A 20,045-nucleotide genomic window follows, 5' to 3' on the forward strand; every position below is an offset into this window, starting at 1 on the left:
ATTAAATCCGGAAAATCACATTGTGGAAAGTATATGAATTTATTTGCATTCTGCAGAGGGAAATAAGTATTTGATCCCCCACCAACCAGTAAGAGATCTGGCCCCTACAGACCAGGTAGATGCTCCAAATCAACTCGTTACCTGCATGACAGACAGCTGTCGGCAATGGTCACCTGTATGAAAGACACCTGTCCACAGACTCAGTGAATCAGTCAGACTCTAACCTCTACAAAATGGCCAAGAGCAAGGAGCTGTCTAAGGATGTCAGGGACAAGATCATACACCTGCACAAGGCTGGAATGGGCTACAAAACCATCAGTAAGACGCTGGGCGAGAAGGAGACAACTGTTGGTGCCATAGTAAGAAAATGGAAGAAGTACAAAATGACTGTCAATCGACAAAGATCTGGGGCTCCACGCAAAGTCTCACCTCGTGGGGTATCCTTGATCATGAGGAAGGTTAGAAATCAGCCTACAACTACAAGGGGGGAACTTGTCAATGATCTCAAGGCAGCTGGGACCACTGTCACCACGAAAACCATTGGTAACACATTACGACATAACGGATTGCAATCCTGCAGTGCCCGCAAGGTCCCCCTGCTCCGGAAGGCACATGTGACGGCCCGTCTGAAGTTTGCCAGTGAACACCTGGATGATGCCGAGAGTGATTGGGAGAAGGTGCTGTGGTCAGATGAGACAAAAATTGAGCTCTTTGGCATGAACTCAACTCGCCGTGTTTGGAGGAAGAGAAATGCTGCCTATGACCCAAAGAACACCGTCCCCACTGTCAAGCATGGAGGTGGAAATGTTATGTTTTGGGGGTGTTTCTCTGCTAAGGGCACAGGACTACTTCACCGCATCAATGGGAGAATGGATGGGGCCATGTACCGTACAATTCTGAGTGACAACCTCCTTCCCTCCGCCAGGGCCTTAAAAATGGGTCGTGGCTGGGTCTTCCAGCACGACAATGACCCAAAACATACAGCCAAGGCAACAAAGGAGTGGCTCAGGAAGAAGCACATTAGGGTCATGGAGTGGCCTAGCCAGTCACCAGACCTTAATCCCATTGAAAACTTATGGAGGGAGCTGAAGCTGCGAGTTGCCAAGCGACAGCCCAGAACTCTTAATGATTTAGAGATGATCTGCAAAGAGGAGTGGACCAAAATTCCTCCTGACATGTGTGCAAACCTCATCATCAACTACAGAAGACGTCTGACCGCTGTGCTTGCCAACAAGGGTTTTGCCACCAAGTATTAGGTCTTGTTTGCCAGAGGGATTAAATACTTATTTCCCTCTGCAGAATGCAAATAAATTCATATACTTTCCACAATGTGATTTTCCGGATTTAATTTGTGATGTGCTATCTCTCACTGTTACTAATAACCTACCCTTCAATTATGGGCTGCTCATGTCTTTGTCAGTGGGCAAACTTACAAAATCAGCAAGGGATCAAATACTTATTTCCCCCACTGTATATATATATATATATATAGCTTTTCACTATCATTCCTAATTTTAGTATGAAAGCAATTTTTCACAATTTCAATTTGCGTTATAAGAATCATTCACAAAGAGTTTAACATTGATACTTAGCTTTTAGCTTTGTTCAATGAATACATAATGGAGACCTGTTGTCACCGACATAGATCCACCTTCCACATCTATGGCATGTCCCATTACAAAAAATATTTTTAAACATTCATTAATGTGTACTTAGGGGTGAATTCTATATAAGGTGCCGAAAAAATTGGTGCTGAAAAAGCACTATTCTGTAATCTGTGCTTAAAGTTAGGCACAGTTTATAGCATAGCACTTATGCTTGGGACGCATGCCTAACTTTAGGCGTGGCCATTTGTACCAGCTGAAATGTGGTGCAAATATACACATCTAAATTGGGTGTGTATCCCACTTATTCTATAACACACTTAAATGCTAGGAACACCCCTGTTCCACTCATGACCCTCCCATTTCCATACTCCTTTTTTTTTTAGTTGGACATAAAATGTAGGCATGGATCCCATGCCTAAATTTATGTGCATAAATTCCAATTAAATTTAGTTAATGCCAATAATTGCTTGCTAAAAAGCCAATTATTGGTGCCAATTAGCTCATTATTCAATCAAATTGTGTGCATACCTAAAGTTGCAAACACAATGTTTGGTACACTGGACAGAAGATTTCAGTGTATTGTTTACAGTGACACATAGATGTTTTTCTTGGCTGCTGACTCCCAAGGTGGACCCTAGCATCGTAACTATGATTTGGATTATTCTTCCCAATGTGCAACACTTTTCATTTGTCCAAATTAAATTTCATCTGCCATTTAGATGCCCAGTCTTCTTAATCCCTAAGGTCTTCTTGCAATTTTTCACAGTCCACATGTGTTTTAACAACTTTGAATAGTTTTGTGTCATCTGCAAATTTAATTATCTCACTTGTCATTCTGATTTCCAGGTCATTTACAGATATGTTAAATAGTACCAGTTCCAGTACAGATCCCTGTGGCACTCCACTATTCATCCTCCTCCTCCATTGAGAAAAGTGCCATTTAACTCTACCCTCCATTTTCTGTCCTATAACCAATTCCTAATCCACAACAGAACATTGCCTCCTATCACATGATAATTTAATTTTCTCAACAGTCTCTCATGAGGAACTCTGTAAAATGCTTTCTGAAAATCTAGATATACTAACAGGCTTATTTTCAAATGAGAAGGGCGCCTATCTTTCGACACAAATCACAAGATGGGCGTCCTTCTCACAGGGTCGTCCAAATCGGCATAATCGAAATCCGATTTTGGGCATCCTCAACTGCTTTCCGTCGCGGGGATGACCAAAGTTCATGGGGGGGGGTGTCGGAGGTGGGACTGGGGCGTGCCTACCACATGGGCATCCTCGACAAAAATGTGCCCTAAATGACCAGATAACCACCATAGCGAATCGGGGATGACCTCCCCTTACTCCCCCAGTGGTCACTAAGTCCCTCCCACCCTCAAAATAAATTTTAAAAATATTTTCCAGCCTCTATGCCAGCCTCAAATATCATACCCAGCTCCATGACAGCAGTATGCAGGTCCCTGGAGCAGTTTTAGTGGGTGCAGTGCACTTCAGGCAGGCAGACCCAGGCCCCCCCTACCTGTTACATTTCTGGTGATAAATGTGAGCCCTTCAAAAACCACCACAAACCCACTTTACCCACATGTAGGTGACCCCTTCACCCCTTAGGGCTATGGTAGTGGGGTACAGTTGTGGGGAGTAGGTTTTGGGAGGGTTTTGGGCGGGGCTCAGCTCACAAGGTAAGGGAGCTATGCACCTGGGAGCAATTTCTGAAGTCCACTGCATTGCTCCCTAGGGTGCCTGGTTGGTGTCTTGGCATGTCAGGGGGACCAGTGCACTATGTATGATGGCTCCTCCCATGACCAAACGGCTTGCATTTGGTCGTTTCTGAGATGGGCGTCCTCGGTTTCCGTTATCGCCGAAAATCGGGGACGACCATCTCTAAGGACGACCATCTCTAAGGTCGACCTAAATTTTGCGATTTTGGCATCCCCAACCGTATTATTGAAATGAAAGATGGCCACCCATCTTGTTTCGATAATATGGGTTTCCCCACCCCTTCGCTGGGACGTCTTGAGAGGACATTCTCAGGAAAACTTGGGCGCCCCTTTCAATTATGTCCCTCTAAGTCAATCAACTCACCTATATCAACTTGTTTATTCACTCCTTCAAAGAAATGAAGCAAATTGGTGAGGCAAGACTTCCTTTGGCTGAATCCATGCTGACTCTGTCCCATTAAACCATATTTGTCAATATTTCCATAATTTTATTCTTTATAATAGTTTCCACTATATTGGCCAGCAGTATAGTCAGGCTTACCGGTCTGTAATTTTCCAGATCACCCTTGGAACCCTTTTTAAAAATCATCATTACATTGGCCACACTCCAATCTTCTGATACTATGGACAATTTTAATGACTGTTTCAGATCACTAACATCAAATTCCAACAATCCTGAGACACCTAAATGTCCATAAAACAATTGTCCTTCATGCTGTTCTTTCCACAGATCATCTTCTCCTTCCCTCAAGAATAAATATATCTTATTCAAAGGAGGGATAACCTCTGCTGGTACAGACAAAACTGTTATTTTGCACTCACTACAGGCATAGCTGGAAAATTTTAGAAACAGAAATTTAAATGTCTCAAATAATTCTCTAGAGTCTCTATCTTATGTAGTAGCAGGATTTGACCCTTGACTAACATACTAGTAAGTGCCTTTAAATTAGAGGCCGCACCTTCTACCTTCTGAGCCAATATCTGCTTATTTTGAGCCTGGCTAAGAGATTTTACTTCTGATGTTAATGCTACAATATCTGTAACCAACTGAGGGGCCCTTTTATTAAGCCAAAGTTGGCTCTATGCGCGTGCAGTGTGCACCCAAATGAGACTACCACCAGGCCAGTGTGCCCTCCTGGCGATAATTTCAGATTTGGTGCGCACCCATAATGTGTGCATGAATTATTTATTTATTTCCTCCTACATGCGCCGGTTTCGGCAGTAACTGGCACTTGGCATGCACCGACTGATCACCGTGCGTGTAGCGCATAAGCCTTTACCACTAGATCAATGGGTGGCATTAAGGGCTCAGGCTGGTTTTGGGTGCATGCTGGTTTCATTTTTACCCGCAGGCCCTTTTCCTGTCCGTTAAAAAAAAGAAGCCATTTTTTGTAGATATGGTAAAAACTGGCCCGGCATGTGCCCAAATCACACACCTACACTACAGCTGGCCACTTTTTACTGTGGCTTAGTAAAAGGACACCCCAATAATTTTATCATCCAATCTCACCAACATAGTCCACAATCCATCCAGGGTTATCTCTAAAGGTCTCACCAGTTTGGGAGAATGGTGCAATAGACACTTCAGAAGAGATCAAGACAGGCTTGCTTGCTGCTCCGACACTTTTACCTCCACTGCTTTTTACTGCCAGAGTAGTATCTTCCACTGCTCCCAATTCAGTCCTCTCACAAGTCTGGTGCATTAATTCCAGTGACATCTCTTCCTCCTGTGCCGATTGTGTTGGCACCGTGCTGCAAATTGCAAGGTGTCCAGCTCCCTCATTGCTGTGGGCAACAATGACATCATTAGTCAATGCCCAAATGGCCTGTTGAGGTCCCAGAGAACCTGCAGAGATACTGGGCCCTGAAGGAAAAAAAAAAAGCACTTTCCCTTTCTTTTTTACCATTGTAGTGAGAGAAATAAGCAGGAAAATATTACTGAGGTAAACAGGCAAAAAATGAGCTTGCATTTGAGAGGACACTCAGGATGCCATCTTGATTCCACCCTTTCCACTTCACATTTTTTTCTGAGCACATTTTTTTTATTGTATTTTGTTTGTCTCTTGCTGGTTTGAGCATGTTTCAGTATTAAATGGTTGCCTTTCTGAACTAAGTTCTGTAATTCATTTAGGTATAATTTTCCTATTTCATGCTTGACAGCTTTACATGTAAAGAAATTTGTGTTGAATAATAGGTAGAAGAATGTTTTAAAGGGGTTGAATGATTCCACCTAATATAGCCTGTCTGTACTTCAGTATCTGCCAAATTATGATCTAAGAATATCTGTTCGGTATGTTTGTTAATCAGGGTGCCAAATGCATTTATGCTGTGGTATCCATGTTTCCCCATATAAAGCATTTTACTCTGTAGTCACCATTTCACCAACTACACATATATGCATGCTAGCTATAGATTTCTGTTGCTGTTGTTGTTTTGGTTTCAACAGAGAAACTGTGAAACTGGCTGCTCAAAAGATCAGTTCCAGTGCTCCAATGGACAGTGCATATCTGTAAAATGGAAATGTGATGGGCATGCAGATTGCAAATTTGGGGACGATGAGAAAAGTTGTGCGCCAGGTAAAAAAAAAAAAAGTGAATTACTTTAATAAAACATATGTAATCATTTACAGCCAAAAAGCAATATGCCAACCTACAGAAAAGAAATTGTAAAATTCAACATGATTTGCTTAGAGTGCTTTAGTCAGAAATATATGTAATTGGTATAGAGCAGCATTTTAGAAAGGTCACACAAATCAGAATTGAGACATTCAGGTTATGACATCTCAGATATGCCTCCGTTGCCTAAGTCTTAGTCTTCATGTCTATTTTATTTATATTTTCATATGCTATGTATTACATTTATGATATGAAGGTAGTATACATGTAAAATATGTAAAAATTGGTATTTATGTGCTGTTTACATGCTGCAAGAATGTATATTTTGGAAAAATAAACAACTAGAATATCAACAGATCAAAATGGGCATGTAAAAGTTCATGTTGCAGAATAGCTACATAAACATTTTTGAAACATAAATGTCTATTTTTCTCAAACCTGTCACTGAGCCTAGTATGCCTTGCCAATTTCTCTTTTGTGGTGGGGGGCATCAATCATTGGGGCAATATGAGGGCAACCTCCCCTACTCCCTCCAGTGGAATGCAACGTATGGGGACAGACTTAAAGATCTCAATATGTATACTTTGGAAGAAAAGCGGGAGAGGGGAGATATGATAGAGACATTTAGATACCTATGTGGTATAAATGCACCAGAGGTGAGTCTCTTTCAATTGAAAAGAAGCTCTGGAATGAGGGGGTGTAAGATGAAGGTAAAAGGTGATGTAACCTGAGGAAATACTTCATCATGGAAAGAGTGGAAGTGGTGGAGAGTGGAAGTGGTGGAGATGAAAACAGTATCTGAATTCAAGAGAGCTTGGGACAAGTATATAGGATCTCTAAGGAAGTGATAGGGAGAGTAGATGGCATGGATGGGCAGACTGCATAGGTCATATGGTCTTTATCTGCCTACATTTTTTCTCAGTCTCTATGTAATTGGAGCACTTTTCTGAAAACCTAGATGTCCCGGATATCACATCAGTCTGTTAAAACATAGATGTTCTTCTATTTCTGAAATAGGAAATAAACATTCATTTGTAGGCCCACTCTAGTTCTGTCCAGGCTATTCCCCCTTGCCATTTACACATTCTTCAGTTTTAGTCATGCACAGCCCTGTTTGGTACAATCAGTATGAATGTCTAAGTGTTGTTTTATGCACTTGTAAAACACAAATGGTGTTTCTAAAATGAGTACTATTATATATTAAAACTGGTGTTTATAGCTATCTATACATCTATATATAAAAATCATAGAGTGCATTTATCATTTGTTTTTCTTTTTTTGTATTTGAAAAAGGCATGTGCACTTCAGTATTTGGTTCATTCAGGTGATTTTCATCATATCAATTTTCATTGCTTTCTGATTGAAGAAGTATACCTCAGAGATGCCTCCCTTGCCTAAGGCTTTATGTCCATTTTATTTACATTTTTTGAACAATGTATATTACATTTCTAATATAAAGATAGTATATACAGATCAGTTTCTAAATCCTCTTTACAAAAATGGATTCTTCAAAGATAATTTCATCAACTTATATACCTAGTGCATGTACATATTTTATTTTGCACAAATTAACTTTATACCAACCCACATCAGTGTCTCCTACTGCATATTTTATTTAGGGGTCCTTTTACTAAGCAGTGGTAATGACTGGCCTGCGGTAGTGTGGACGTGTAAAATTGGTGCACGCTAGGCCATTTTTTTTTACCATGGATGTGAAACAGGGCTTTTTTTAATGGGGGCAGTAAATGATTTTGTGCTAAAATTAAAAGTAGTGTGTGGCTATTTACTGCCACCCATTGACCTAGCGGTAAAGGCTCACGCGCTACTCATGTGGTAATCAGGCAGCATCTGCTGATGTAGCCGCGCTGCTGATTACCACCGGGAATGCCCCCCATGGTAGAAAATAGAAAAATATTTTCTACCACAGGAAACAGCGCGCACCAACTTTGAAACTACTGCAGGGCGCATGCACTACCCCTGGGGTAGTGCCAGTTTGACATTCGCTACCTGTGCATTAGCCCTACTGCTGCTTAGTAAAAGGACCCCTTAGTTAGCAAAAAGCGAAGATACTTACGTGTAGTGGATATTCTCCGAGGACAGCAGGCTGATTGTTCTCACATGTGGGTCGATATCCACGTCGGCCCAGGAATCAGCATTTTGCAAGCAAAATCAAAACAAAGTTTTGCCAGAGTCTTCTGGCGCGCGTGCTGTCCAGAGATAGGTTTACCCTCTACACCCTTATGGAGTTGGTCTTGAGACCAGACTCTGACAAGTGTAGAAGGTATTCAAGCAGGGTCTGTGTAGGACAAGAAAAAGGATCTAGGGCCTTGCTGTCACACCAGATGGCAAACTTCCTCCATTTGAAAGAGTAACACCTCTTTGTGGAATCTTTCCTGGAAGCAAGCAAGACTTGAGAGACACCCTCTGAAAGACCCAAGGAGGCAAATTCTAAGCTCTCAACATCCAGGCCGTGAGAGCCAGAGACTGGAGGTTGGGATGCAGAAGCGACCCCTCGTACTGGGTGATGAGTGTTGGAAAACACTTCAATCTCCACAGTTCCTCGGAGGACAACTCCAGAAGAAGAGGGAACCAAATCTGACGCGGCCAGAAGGGAGCAATCAGAATCATGGTTCCATAGTCTTGCTTGAGTTTTAGCAAAGTCTTCCCTACCAGAGGTATGGGAGGATAGGCATACAGGATGCCTGTTTCCCAATGCAGGAGAAAGGCATCTGATGCTAGTCTGTCATGGGCCTGAAGCCTGGAACAGAACTGAGAGACTTTGTGATTGACCTGAGTAGCAAAACGATCCACCGAGGGGGTGCCCCGAGCTCGGAAGGTCTTGTGGGTGACATTCATGTCCAGTGAACACTTGTGAGGTTGCATTATGCTGCTTAGCCTGTCGGCCAGACTGTTGTTTATGCCTGCCATTTAAGTGGCTTGGAGAAACATGCCGTGATGGCGTGTACAAAGCCACATCTGGACAGCTTCCTGACACAGAGGCGAGATCCGGTGCCCCCCTGCTTGTTGGTGTAATACATGGCAATCTGATTGCCTGTCTGAATCAATATGATTTGGTGGGACAGCTGGTCTCTGAAAGCCTTTAGAGCATTCCAGATCACTTGCAATTCCAGAAGATTGATCTGAAGATCTTTTTCCTGAAAGGACCAGGCTCCTTGAGTGTGAAGCCCATCTACATGAGCTCCCCACCCCAGGAGAGATGCATCCGTCATCAGCACATTTCGTGGCTGAGAAATTTGGAATGGATGTCCCAAGGTCAAATTGGACTGAATCATCCACCACTTCAGAAAATTCCGGAAGTCGGTGGACAAGTGATTACATCCTCTAGACTCCCCGCAGCTTGATACCACTGGGAAGCTAGGGTCCATTGAGCTGATCTCATGTGTAGGCGTGCCATGGGAATCACATGAACTGTGGAGGCCATGTGCCCCAGAATTCTCAACATCTGCTGAGCCATGATCTGTTGAGATGCTCGACCTATGGACACCAGGGACAGGAGGTTGTCTGCCCTTGTCTCGGGAAGATAAGCTCGAGCTGTCTTTGTGTTCAACAAAGCCCCAATGAATTCCAACTTTTGAACTGGGGTGAGATGGGTCTTGGAGTAATTGATTACGAACCCCAGTAGTTCTAACACCTGAATAGTCATTCGCATGGACTGTAGAGCGCCTGCCTGCAAGGTGTTCTTCATCAACCAATCGTCAAGATAAGGGTACACATGCACTCCCAGTCTGCGTAGCGACGCTGCGACTACCGCTAGGCATTTTGTGAACACTCTGGGCACAGACGCCAGACCAAAGGGCAGTACAAAGTACTGAAAGTGCTGAGTTCCCAGGTGAAATTGAAGAGACTTCCTGTGAGCTAAGAGTATCGAGATGTGTGTATAAGCATCCTTTAAGTCCAGAGAGCGTAGCCAATCGTTTTCTTGAATCATGGGAAGAAGGGTGCCCAGGAAAACCATCCTGAACTTTTCTCAGACTACAAATTTGTTCAGGGCCCTTAGGTCTAGGATGGGACACATCCCCCCTGTTTTCTTTTGCACAAGGAAGTACCTGCAATAGAATCCCAGCCCTTCTTCCCCTGGTGGAACGGGTTTGACCGCACTGGCCTTTAGAAGGGCAGAGAGTTCCTCTGCAAGTACCTGCTTGTGCTTGGAGCTGTAAGAATGAGCTACCAGTGGGCAATTTGGAGGTTTTGATTTCAGATTGAGGGTGTATCCTAACCGGACTATTTGAAGAACCCACCATTCAGAGGTTATAAGAGGCCACATTTGGTGAAGAAATATCAACCTCCCTCCAATCGGTAAGTCGTCTGGTATGGACACTTTTATTCAGGCTATGTTTAACTGGAGCCAGTCAAAAACTTGTCCCTTGCTTTTGCTGGGGAGCAGTATGGGCCTTAGATGCTGGGGCTGAGCCTGGGCAGGCTGCCGAGAAGCAGGACTGTACCTACGCCTAGGATAGGAATAGGGAGTACTCTGCTTCCCCCCAAAATACCTCCTAGATGAGGCGGCAGTAGCAGAAGGCACCCGGTGGGAAAGAGAATCCATAGCATCATTATGCTTCTTGATCTGATCAACAAGATCCTCTACTTTTTCAACAAGAAGGTTGTCCCCCTGGCAAGGAATATCCGCCATTCTCTGCTGGACAGAATGATCCAGGTCAGAGACACGCAGCCATCAGAGGTCACATCACTATATCCTGAGCAGCAATCCTGGATGTTACATCAAAAGTGTCAAACGTACCCCTGGCCAGGAACTTTCAACACTCCTTCTGCTGCCTGACCACCTAGTGAAAATGCTTGGCCAGCTCTGTAGGGAGTGTATCAACCAAGCTCGACAGTTGCTGTATCGAGTCCTGCAAGTATACGATCGTGAAGAGCTAGTAAGACTGAATTTTGGTGGCGAGCATAGCGGCCTGATATGTCTTCCTCCCAAAAGAATCAAGAGTTCTAGCTTCTCTGCCTGGGGGCGCCAAAGCATAGTGTCTAGTACTCCTGGCACTCTTGAGGGCGGAGTTCACCACTATGGAATTGTGGGGTAACTGGGACCTCATCAATCCAGGTTCACTGTGTATCCAATACTGGGATTCAGCTTTCTTTGGGATCATAGGGCCAGACAGAGGGGCCGACCAGTTTCGTATAAGGACTTCCTTCAGTACCTTATGCAGAGGAGCTGTCACAGTCTCTTTAGGTAGAGAAGAATAATCCAGGACCTCGAGCATCTCAACCCTGGGCTCATCCTCAATCTCCACAGGGAAGGGAATAGCCGTAGCCATTTTCTGGACAAAAGAGGAAAAGGACAGACTCTCTGGTGGAGATAGTCTCCTTTCTGGCTGAGGGAAAGGATCAGAGGGAATCCCAAAGGACTCATCAGAAGAAAAGTACCTGGGATATTCTTCTGACTCCCACGAGTGCTCCTGCTCAGTATCGGATAAAGCCTGTGTTAAGGTGCTTCGACACTGAACCTGCCTCGACGCCAAGGAACGATGTCCTCTATGGTGATGTTGAGAGGCCGATGCCTGGTCCGACTGCGGCGAAGCTCCCAGCGTGAGTTGGTCTCTCAGCAGCCATTACCTCTCTTCCCGATGTCGATGATCCTTTCGATGTTGACGTCGAAGGACCGGACTGAGCTCCAAAAAGCTTCTCTTGTTGGGCTTCTCGAGACGCTTGGGTCTGTTTCTTCATATGAAGACACAGACTACAAGCGGCTGGGCTATAGTCGGGACCAAGGCACTGGATACACCAGGCATGGGTGGTATCCAGTGAGATGGTCCGGTTGCACCGAGTACAACGTTTGAAGCCGCTGGGTGTCTTTGAAGACATGGAAGGGAAAATGGCTTCGGTGAAATCAAAAGACTCAATTGTGCCTGTTAAAGAAAAGGGGCACAAAAAATGAGGGAATAACCCGGCCGCGTCGAAAAAAAAAAAGGAATCTTTTTAAAAGGAACAAAACTAAAAATACACTACGGGAGCTCTTTTAAAAAAAAAAAAAAAAGATAAATAAAGAAAAAAATAGGAGAAAATAGTGATTACTCACGAAGACTCTTCCCTGGGACTGAGAGGAGCGCAGAAAAAAATCCTACCGCACCTCAACGAGGAGAAAAGAAAAATGAGGAGGCACGCTGACACGACGGGTGGTAAGTCGTGTGCTCATGTGCGGTGCGCGTGCCAGAAGACTCTGGCAAAACTTTGTTTTTATTTTGCTTGCAAAATGCTGATTCCTGGGCCGATGCGGACGTCTTCCCACATGTGAGAACAAGCAGCCTGCTTGTCCTCGGAGAATAAACTGTTAGCTTGCATTTCAATTTCCAGATCAATTACTACGTATGACTTTGCCCATCCAAAGTACTGATTTACCAATTCAGCATTCATAAGGTTTGACTGCAAACCAAAGCATCAGAATTTTGTACATGAATATGCTTTATTAGTATAATTTATCTCTTCTAATAAAAGTAAAGAAAACATTTCTTACCTTTGGCAGTTGGTCTGAATTCTGTTGTAATCATCTAAACACAATAAAGCTGATCTAAACACAGGTCACTAAGAAAACAATTTTGGTTTGCTATTTTGATTGATAGGCCATTTTCATGTGAGTGAGTGGTAGGATACATGTTTACTAAATCAGTAGTCTGTCTTACCTTATTGAATAATGTACATATATAATTTTAAATGAAATATTTAGTTGTGTAAATGTACATATTGGAGGAATGTATAGCACGATCTTATACGTTATGCTAAAGCTTATGTTTTGAATCAGCATCTCCAACCTGTTCTTCAAGCGAGTATGTGTGTGCCATTGGAGGATGTATCTCAGCATCTCTGAAGTGTAATGGAAATTATGACTGTAGCGATGGCTCTGATGAGGTAACTGATGTATTACAAATGCAATTCTTAAATGACCTTTAAATTGTATCCTCAATCAGGATTGAAAAATGAAAATATGGAATCAAGCTATTATTGTGTAATTCCTTTGAAAAAATGACAGTTATTTTTACAAGAGAAGATTGAACCCACATAAAATTGTCTTAACATATGCCTTTTGAATAGAATAGTATACCTTTCAAATCAGGGTTCAACAAATCCTGAGTGCCAGGCCAAGTATTTCCATGGAACCTGGATTTTTGGACCTTGGTGTTTTTCCTTATGATGCTGGCACTCAATCTTCTCCTCTGTACCTGGTAGCATTCAGTGAATTTCAGTTGCATGATACAAGAAGCAGCATTATCTCAAAACTTGCGAGCATGAGATTTGCACCATATGGTTTACACTCACTAGGATGCTCCAATTCTGACAGCCGCTCAAAAGATGAAGATGAAAGTTAGTTATGCTAGCTAGCTGGGAAGTCTGAGGGGTGATAGGCTAGCTAGCCTGGGAAGTGGTTGGAAAGATTAGTTGGCTAACTAGGATGTAGCTGTCTAACTTTGCCTCCTCCCCCAAGGTGAAACCTAGCAACTGCCTGCTAACAAATGTGTGGGAAATCAAGAGAATTCTATAGGGTTAATATTCAAAGCAATTTAATTGTCACTTAACCGGTTAGTGCCTATCTCACAACTGACTATTTTGGGGGCATTCTGGGGGCAGAGTCAGCAATTGGATCGATATTCAATACTTTACTGGCCAAGGTGACCACATAATAGGACTGCATAAAAGTCAATCCTTTCTTTTTGCATTTCCATATAACTAGTTAAGTGCTGAATACTGCACTTAACTGGCTATACTTTAGCCAGCTCCACAAACCCAGACATTTAATGCTGAAGCCCAGACATGGCCGGCATTGAATTTCTGGGCATAATACCAGTGGAGGTTAGCTAAGTGCTGAGCGCCTCTGGCTGAATATTGGGCCCTATATGTTATTTGGTAGATCTTGCTGTAAGTTTAGCTACAGTTTCATGCAGATACTAGTTGTTGCCACTGAGTTTAAGGAGAACTGAACTATTTTTGGCCAACTTCTATGAGGCACAACCAAGTATTTACAAAACCAGCTTAAAATCATATTTATCAGTTTTGTTACCTAATGGGTTTTGCCTTGCCTTTGTGAAAACAATCCACGACCACTTGAACTTCAGGAAATCACTAAAAACCAACCTCTTCCAAAAGGCCTAGCCCAACGACCTCCACATAACCCTCTTCACCTACCAACACAGCATGACTATGATCGAACAAGACAACACACAATCTTCATCAATTCCAACCCTCCACTTATACCTCATACGATCACTATACAACTTTGTATTTGTTATCCACCGACTGGGCAAACACTTGTGACGGCACTATGTAAGTCACATTGAGCCTGCAAATAGGTGGGAAAATGTGGGGTACAAATGCAACAAATAAATAAATAAGTCAAATGCAAAGTGCTGATAAGGAAGGCAAAGAGGAACTTTGAAAAAAAGGTTGCTTTGGAGGCAAAAACACATAGTAAATTTTTTTTTAGGTATATTAAAAGCAGGAAGCTGGCAAAAGAATGGTTGGACCACTAGATGACCAAGGGGTAAAAGGGGCGATCAGGGAAGACAAAGCCATAGCAGGGAGATTAAATGAATTCTTTGCTTCGGTCTTCACTGAGGAAGATTTGGGAGAGATACCAGTGCCAGAAATGGTATTCAAAGCTGACGAGTCAGAGAAACTGAATGAAATCTCTATAAACCTAGAGGATGTCATGGGGCAATTTGACAAATTGAAGAATAGCAAATCTCCTGGACTGGATGGTATTCATCCCAGAGTACTGATAGAACTGAAAAATGAACTTGCGGAACTATTGTTAGTAATATGTAATTTATTCTTAAAATCGAGTATGGTACCGGAAGATTATAGGGTGGCCAATGTACCGCCAATTTTTAAAAAAGGTTCCAGGGGAGATCCAGGAAATTATAGACCAGTGAGTCTTACGTTGGTGCTGGGCAAAATGGTAGAGACTATTATAAAGAACAAAATTACAGAGCATATTCAAAAGCATGGATTAATGAGACAAAGCCAACATGGATTTAGTGAAGGGAAATCTTGCCTCACCAATCTATTACATTTCTTTGAAGGGGTGAACAAACGTGTCGATAAAGGTGAGCCAGTTGATATTATGTATCTGGATTTTCAGAAGGTGTTTGACAAAGTACCTCATGAAAAACTCCAGAGGAAATTGGAGAGTCATGGGATAGGAGGTAGTGTCCTATTGTGCATTAAAAACTGGTTAAAAGATAAAAAAACAGAGTAGGGTTAAATGGTCAGTATTCTCAATGAAGAAGGGTATTTAGTGGGGTTCCCCAGGGGTCTGTGCTGGGACCGCTGCTTTTTAACGTATTTATAAATGACCTAGAGATGGGGTTAATTAGTGAGGTAATTTCATTTGCTGACAACACAAAGTTATTCAAAGTAGTTAAATTGTGGGAGGATTGTGAAAAATTACAAGAGGACCTTACGAGACTGGGAGATTGGGCGTCTAAATGGCAGATGACGGGTAATGTGAGCAAGTGCAAAGTGATGCATGTGGGAAGAGAAACCCGAATTATAGCTACGTCATGCAAGGTTCCATGTTAGGAGTAACAGACCAAGAAAGAGATCTAGGTGTCATCGTTGATGATACGTTGAAACCTTCTGCTCAGTGTGGTGCTGCGGCTAAGAAAGCAAATAGAAAGCACCTTGAATATTGTGTTCAATTCTGGTTGCCACATCTCAAAAAATATATAGTAGAATTAGAAAAGGTGCAGAGAAGGGTGATGAAAATGATAAAGGGGATGGGATGACTTCCCTATGAGGAAAGGCTAAAGCAGCTGAGGCTCTTCAGCTTGAAGAAAAGATGGCTGAGGGGAGATATGATAAAGGTCTATAAAATAATGAGTGGAGAGAAACGGGTAGACGTAAAGCTTCTGTTTACGCTTTCCAAAAATACTAGGACTAAGGGGCATAAGATGAAGCTACAAAGTAGTAAATTTAAAATGAATCGGAGAAATATTTCTTCACTCAACGTGTAATTCAACTCTGGAATTTGTTGCCAGAAAATGTGGCAAGAACGGTTAGCTTAGCAGAGTTTTAAAAAAGGTTTGGATGGCTTCCTAAAGGAAAAGTCCATAGACCACTATTAAATTGGACTTGGGAAAATATTTCTGGGATAAGCAGCATAAAATGCTTTTGTACTTTTTTGGGGATCTTGCCAGGTATTTGTGATCTGGATTGGCCACTGTTGGAAACAGGATGCTGGACTTGATGGACCTTTGGTCTGTCCCAGTATGGCAATACTTATATACTTATGTGCTTATCATGCTCTGTCTCTGGCCCTGTTGAAACCAAGCTAAAAGTTAATCTTTTTGAGGATGCTTTTAACTCTTAACTCCTTATTCACTTGTTCAGTATTCATGTTTTAGTCATCTCCATTATACATTCCTGTGCATTGGGATGGGGTTTGTGAGTCGTGCTACTGTCTACTGCACTGAAAACCCTGCATTAGCTGCTTACCACAGCATAGTAGATGGGCTCCTAAAATAGGAGAAAGCAATAAACAAAGATAACAGATAAGCTTGGTCTTATCCAAACTAAATATTAAGTGAAGGCTTCACATTATGTTGACAGAGAGGCTGAAAAATAATTAAGAACATTGCGAGCAAGTGTAAAAAATATAGTTTGTATAGCTACAAATACTGAAGAACAATGGGAATGGAAACTCCCTATTATACTGGGTGGGTGGATAGAAAGAAGCAATAGCCAGAGCCCTGTTTCCCAAGGGATACCAGCTACAAAATAAGTTGAACACTTAAAAATAGACTAGTGAAATCCCGAACATATGAGATGGGTGATAAGACTGGAACTAATATGGAACTAAAGAATGTAATTCAAAATACTGGAGAACAGAAAAAAGTGTTGATGACAAATTCAAGTGGATAATAGGTCAAGAATCAAGAACAGTAGGGAATGGATGAAATAGAGTTACTGAAAGAAATCTGATTCAAACAAGGTAACAAAAATAAAAGAGTGACAGATCATTTAAGGATGAAGGTGACTGAGATCAGCTTTTAACTTAAACATTTAGGGGGTAATTACTGAGTTGTATAACTGCAATAACACGTTAGGACTAGATACCATATATCACGTCTAAAAAATCAGCGCTGAAAATAAATATGCCTAGGTGTATTCTATAAAGTATGCCTAAATCTAGGCGTACTTAATATACACCCAAATTTCCGCACGGTTTACAGAATAAGCTGATTTCCCATCCATGCGACTAAATTTAGTCACGGACAGTTATGCCAAGTACAACTTGGTGTAAATACCAACGGCTAAATTAGGTGTGGATCAGGTGTATTCTATAATAACTTGAACAGATTTTGAACCCAGCCCTCGAGACAGGAACAGCTGGGGTCACTGAGGGGAGGTTCCGAACAGGGGATGAGGGTCCAATGGCAGGATCTGATTTTGCTTTTATGGAGGTGGGGAATGAGAGTAAGTGAACCTACCACTAGCCCCATTAAGAATGCTGCCTGATGCTCTGTGGAAGAATAGCACAGCTTGAAACGTTGATCTCATGTTAAAGGACAAAGGAGAGAAATTGTAGTTAACATGGTGAAAGGTTGTGAAAGCTATTTTTTTTTTTTTACAAACAAAACTGAACATTTGCTTTGCATTAAAAAGAAAACATGGTATAGGCAATTTCAAAAAGCATTTCTGTGGGTAGAAAATTATTTACCAGGATAACATGCAGCTAAAAGTGCATTGACTTTTTCACAGTGGATGCTTGTTAAGCTGCACTTAGAAGAAGCATTCATGGAAGCATGGCTTAGATAAAATTGGAAAATAGTACACACATATACTGTATGTTCAATTCTTTGTGGATGAGTTTCCAGAGAAATTTTACCAATGCAAAAAATTAGCTGCAAAGTCTGTGGCTGCTTCATTTTTTGAAAATTTAGGTAGAAAGTCCCTACAGATCTTCCACTTTAGACAACTGTTTAAAAATCCCCCCCCCCCCCCCCCCAAATAGCAGCAATCTCTATTTTGTTGAATGCACAATAGGGCTTCACCCAGTGACTTAGAGCACCATTTTAAAAAGAACGACCAAATCAGAATATAGATATTCAAGCAGTATGTTATATATGGACATTCATTTCTCATGTATTTTAGAACATGATCTGACAATATACAGCCTGTTCTAAAATACATGACAAATGGAAATCCTTATGCTGGTGACATTCAGTATGAACGTCCATTTTTCAATTTGAAATGTTCAAATTATGATCAGGGAAAGCAAGGCATATGGATGTCTTTGTGGAGCATAGGAATATCTATGTTATAAATAGACATCCAAGTAAAGCAGAGGGGCAGCCTTATAGTTTGAGTGGTGGCCTGAGAACCAGGGGAAACAGGTTCAAATGTCATTTCAGCTCTTTGTGATTTTATTTTATTTTTTAATGTTTTAATTTTAATTTTTTAATTGTGGAAATTAAAAAGAGTAAGACCTTTCTTCCCAAGGGCCGTCTTCCGCAACCTGATACAATCAATGGTACTAAGTCACCTAGAGGGGCATAATCAAATGAAAATGTCTATCTCCATGGGCGTTTATCTCCGAGAACGGGTCCGTGAAGGGGCGGACCAAACCGTATTTTCAAAAAAAATAGACGTCCATGTTTTATTCGACAATTTGTGAGCTGGGCGTTTTTGTTTTTCAGCGATAATGGAAAATGAAAGCGCCCAGCTCAAAAACGAATAAATCCAAGGCATTTGTTCGTGGGAGGGGCCAGGATTCGTAGTGCACTGGTCCCCCTCACATGCCAGGACACCAACCGGGCACCCTAGGGGGCACTTTTACAAAAACAAAACAAAAGGTAAAAAAGCTCCCAGGTGCATAGCTCCCTTCCCTTGTGTGTTGAGACCCCAAATCCCCCTCAAAACCTACTGCCCACAAGTCTACACTATTACTATAGCCCTAAGGGGTGAAGGGGGGCACCTACATGTGGGTACAGTGGGTTTGGGGGGTTGGACGATTAAGCATTAAGCAGCACAATTGTAACAGGTAGGGGGGATGGGCCTGGGTCCACCTGCCTGAAGTCCACTGCACCCCCTAACAACTGCTCCAGGGACCTGCATACTGCTGCCAGGGAGGTGGGTATGACATTTGAGGGTGAAAATAAAAAGTTGTGAAACATCATTTTTTTGTGGTGGGAGGGGGTTAGTGACCACTGGGGGAGTCAGGGGAGGTCATCCCCGATTCCCTCTGGTGGTAATCTGGTCATTTAGGGCAATTTTGGGGCCTTATTTGTGATAAAAACAGGGTCCAGGAAAAGTGCCCTAAATTCTAGCTACAAACGCATACTTTTTTTCCATTATCGGCGAAAGGCGCCCATCTCTGTTCGGGTGATAACCATGCCCCAGTCCCGCCTTCACCACGCCGCCAACACGCCCCCGTCAACTTTGTACGCTTCCGCGATGGAGTGCAGTTGAAAACGTCCAAGTTCGGCTTTCGATTATACCGCGTTATTCGTTTTTGTGAGATAAACGTCCATCTCCCGATTTAGGTCGGAACTTGGGCGTTTTTCTCGTTGGATTATAAGCAGGCTAGACTACTGTAACACAATCTACGCTGGTTGCAAAGAGCAAATAATCAAGAGACTCCAAACAGCTCAGAACACTGCAGCTAGGCTAATATTCGGAAAAACAAAATATGAAAGTGCTAAACCCTTACGAGAAAAGTTACACTGGCTCCCACTCAAAGAACGCATTACGTTCAAAATATGCACCCTAGCTCATAAAATCATTCACAGAAATGCCCCAGCCTACATGTCAGACCTGATAGACCTGCCACCCAGGAATGCTAAAAAATCATCTTGCACATTCCTTGATCTGCACTTTCCTAATTGCAAAGGTCGAAAATACAAAACAACACATGCATCAACCTTTTCCTACCTGAGCACACAATTCTGGAATGCGCTACCACGCAACTTAAAAACAACCTATGAACTAACTAATTTCCGCAAACTTCTAAAGACCCATCTCTTTAACAAGACATACCACAAAGAATAACAAAAATGAACTCCTATACATACATCCAGAATTGTCTTACAATACCTGATTGTTAAACTACTATTATGTTCTGTTATTAC

General features: G+C 42.3%; 1 protein-coding gene across 1 annotated transcript in view; it reads left to right on the forward strand.

The window, feature by feature from the left end:
• Positions 1 to 20,045, forward strand: part of LRP1B (LDL receptor related protein 1B) — a 1,639,960-nt gene that overhangs the window by 1,362,155 nt on the left and 257,760 nt on the right. Inside the window, 2 exon segments of the mRNA XM_030210865.1 lie at positions 5,781 to 5,910; positions 12,722 to 12,828. Of these exon segments, the coding sequence (XP_030066725.1) occupies positions 5,781 to 5,910; positions 12,722 to 12,828 (237 nt within the window).

The sequence above is a fragment of the Microcaecilia unicolor genome, chromosome 7 (assembly GCF_901765095.1).
Source record: "Microcaecilia unicolor chromosome 7, aMicUni1.1, whole genome shotgun sequence".
Lineage (NCBI taxonomy): Eukaryota > Metazoa > Chordata > Amphibia > Gymnophiona > Siphonopidae > Microcaecilia > Microcaecilia unicolor.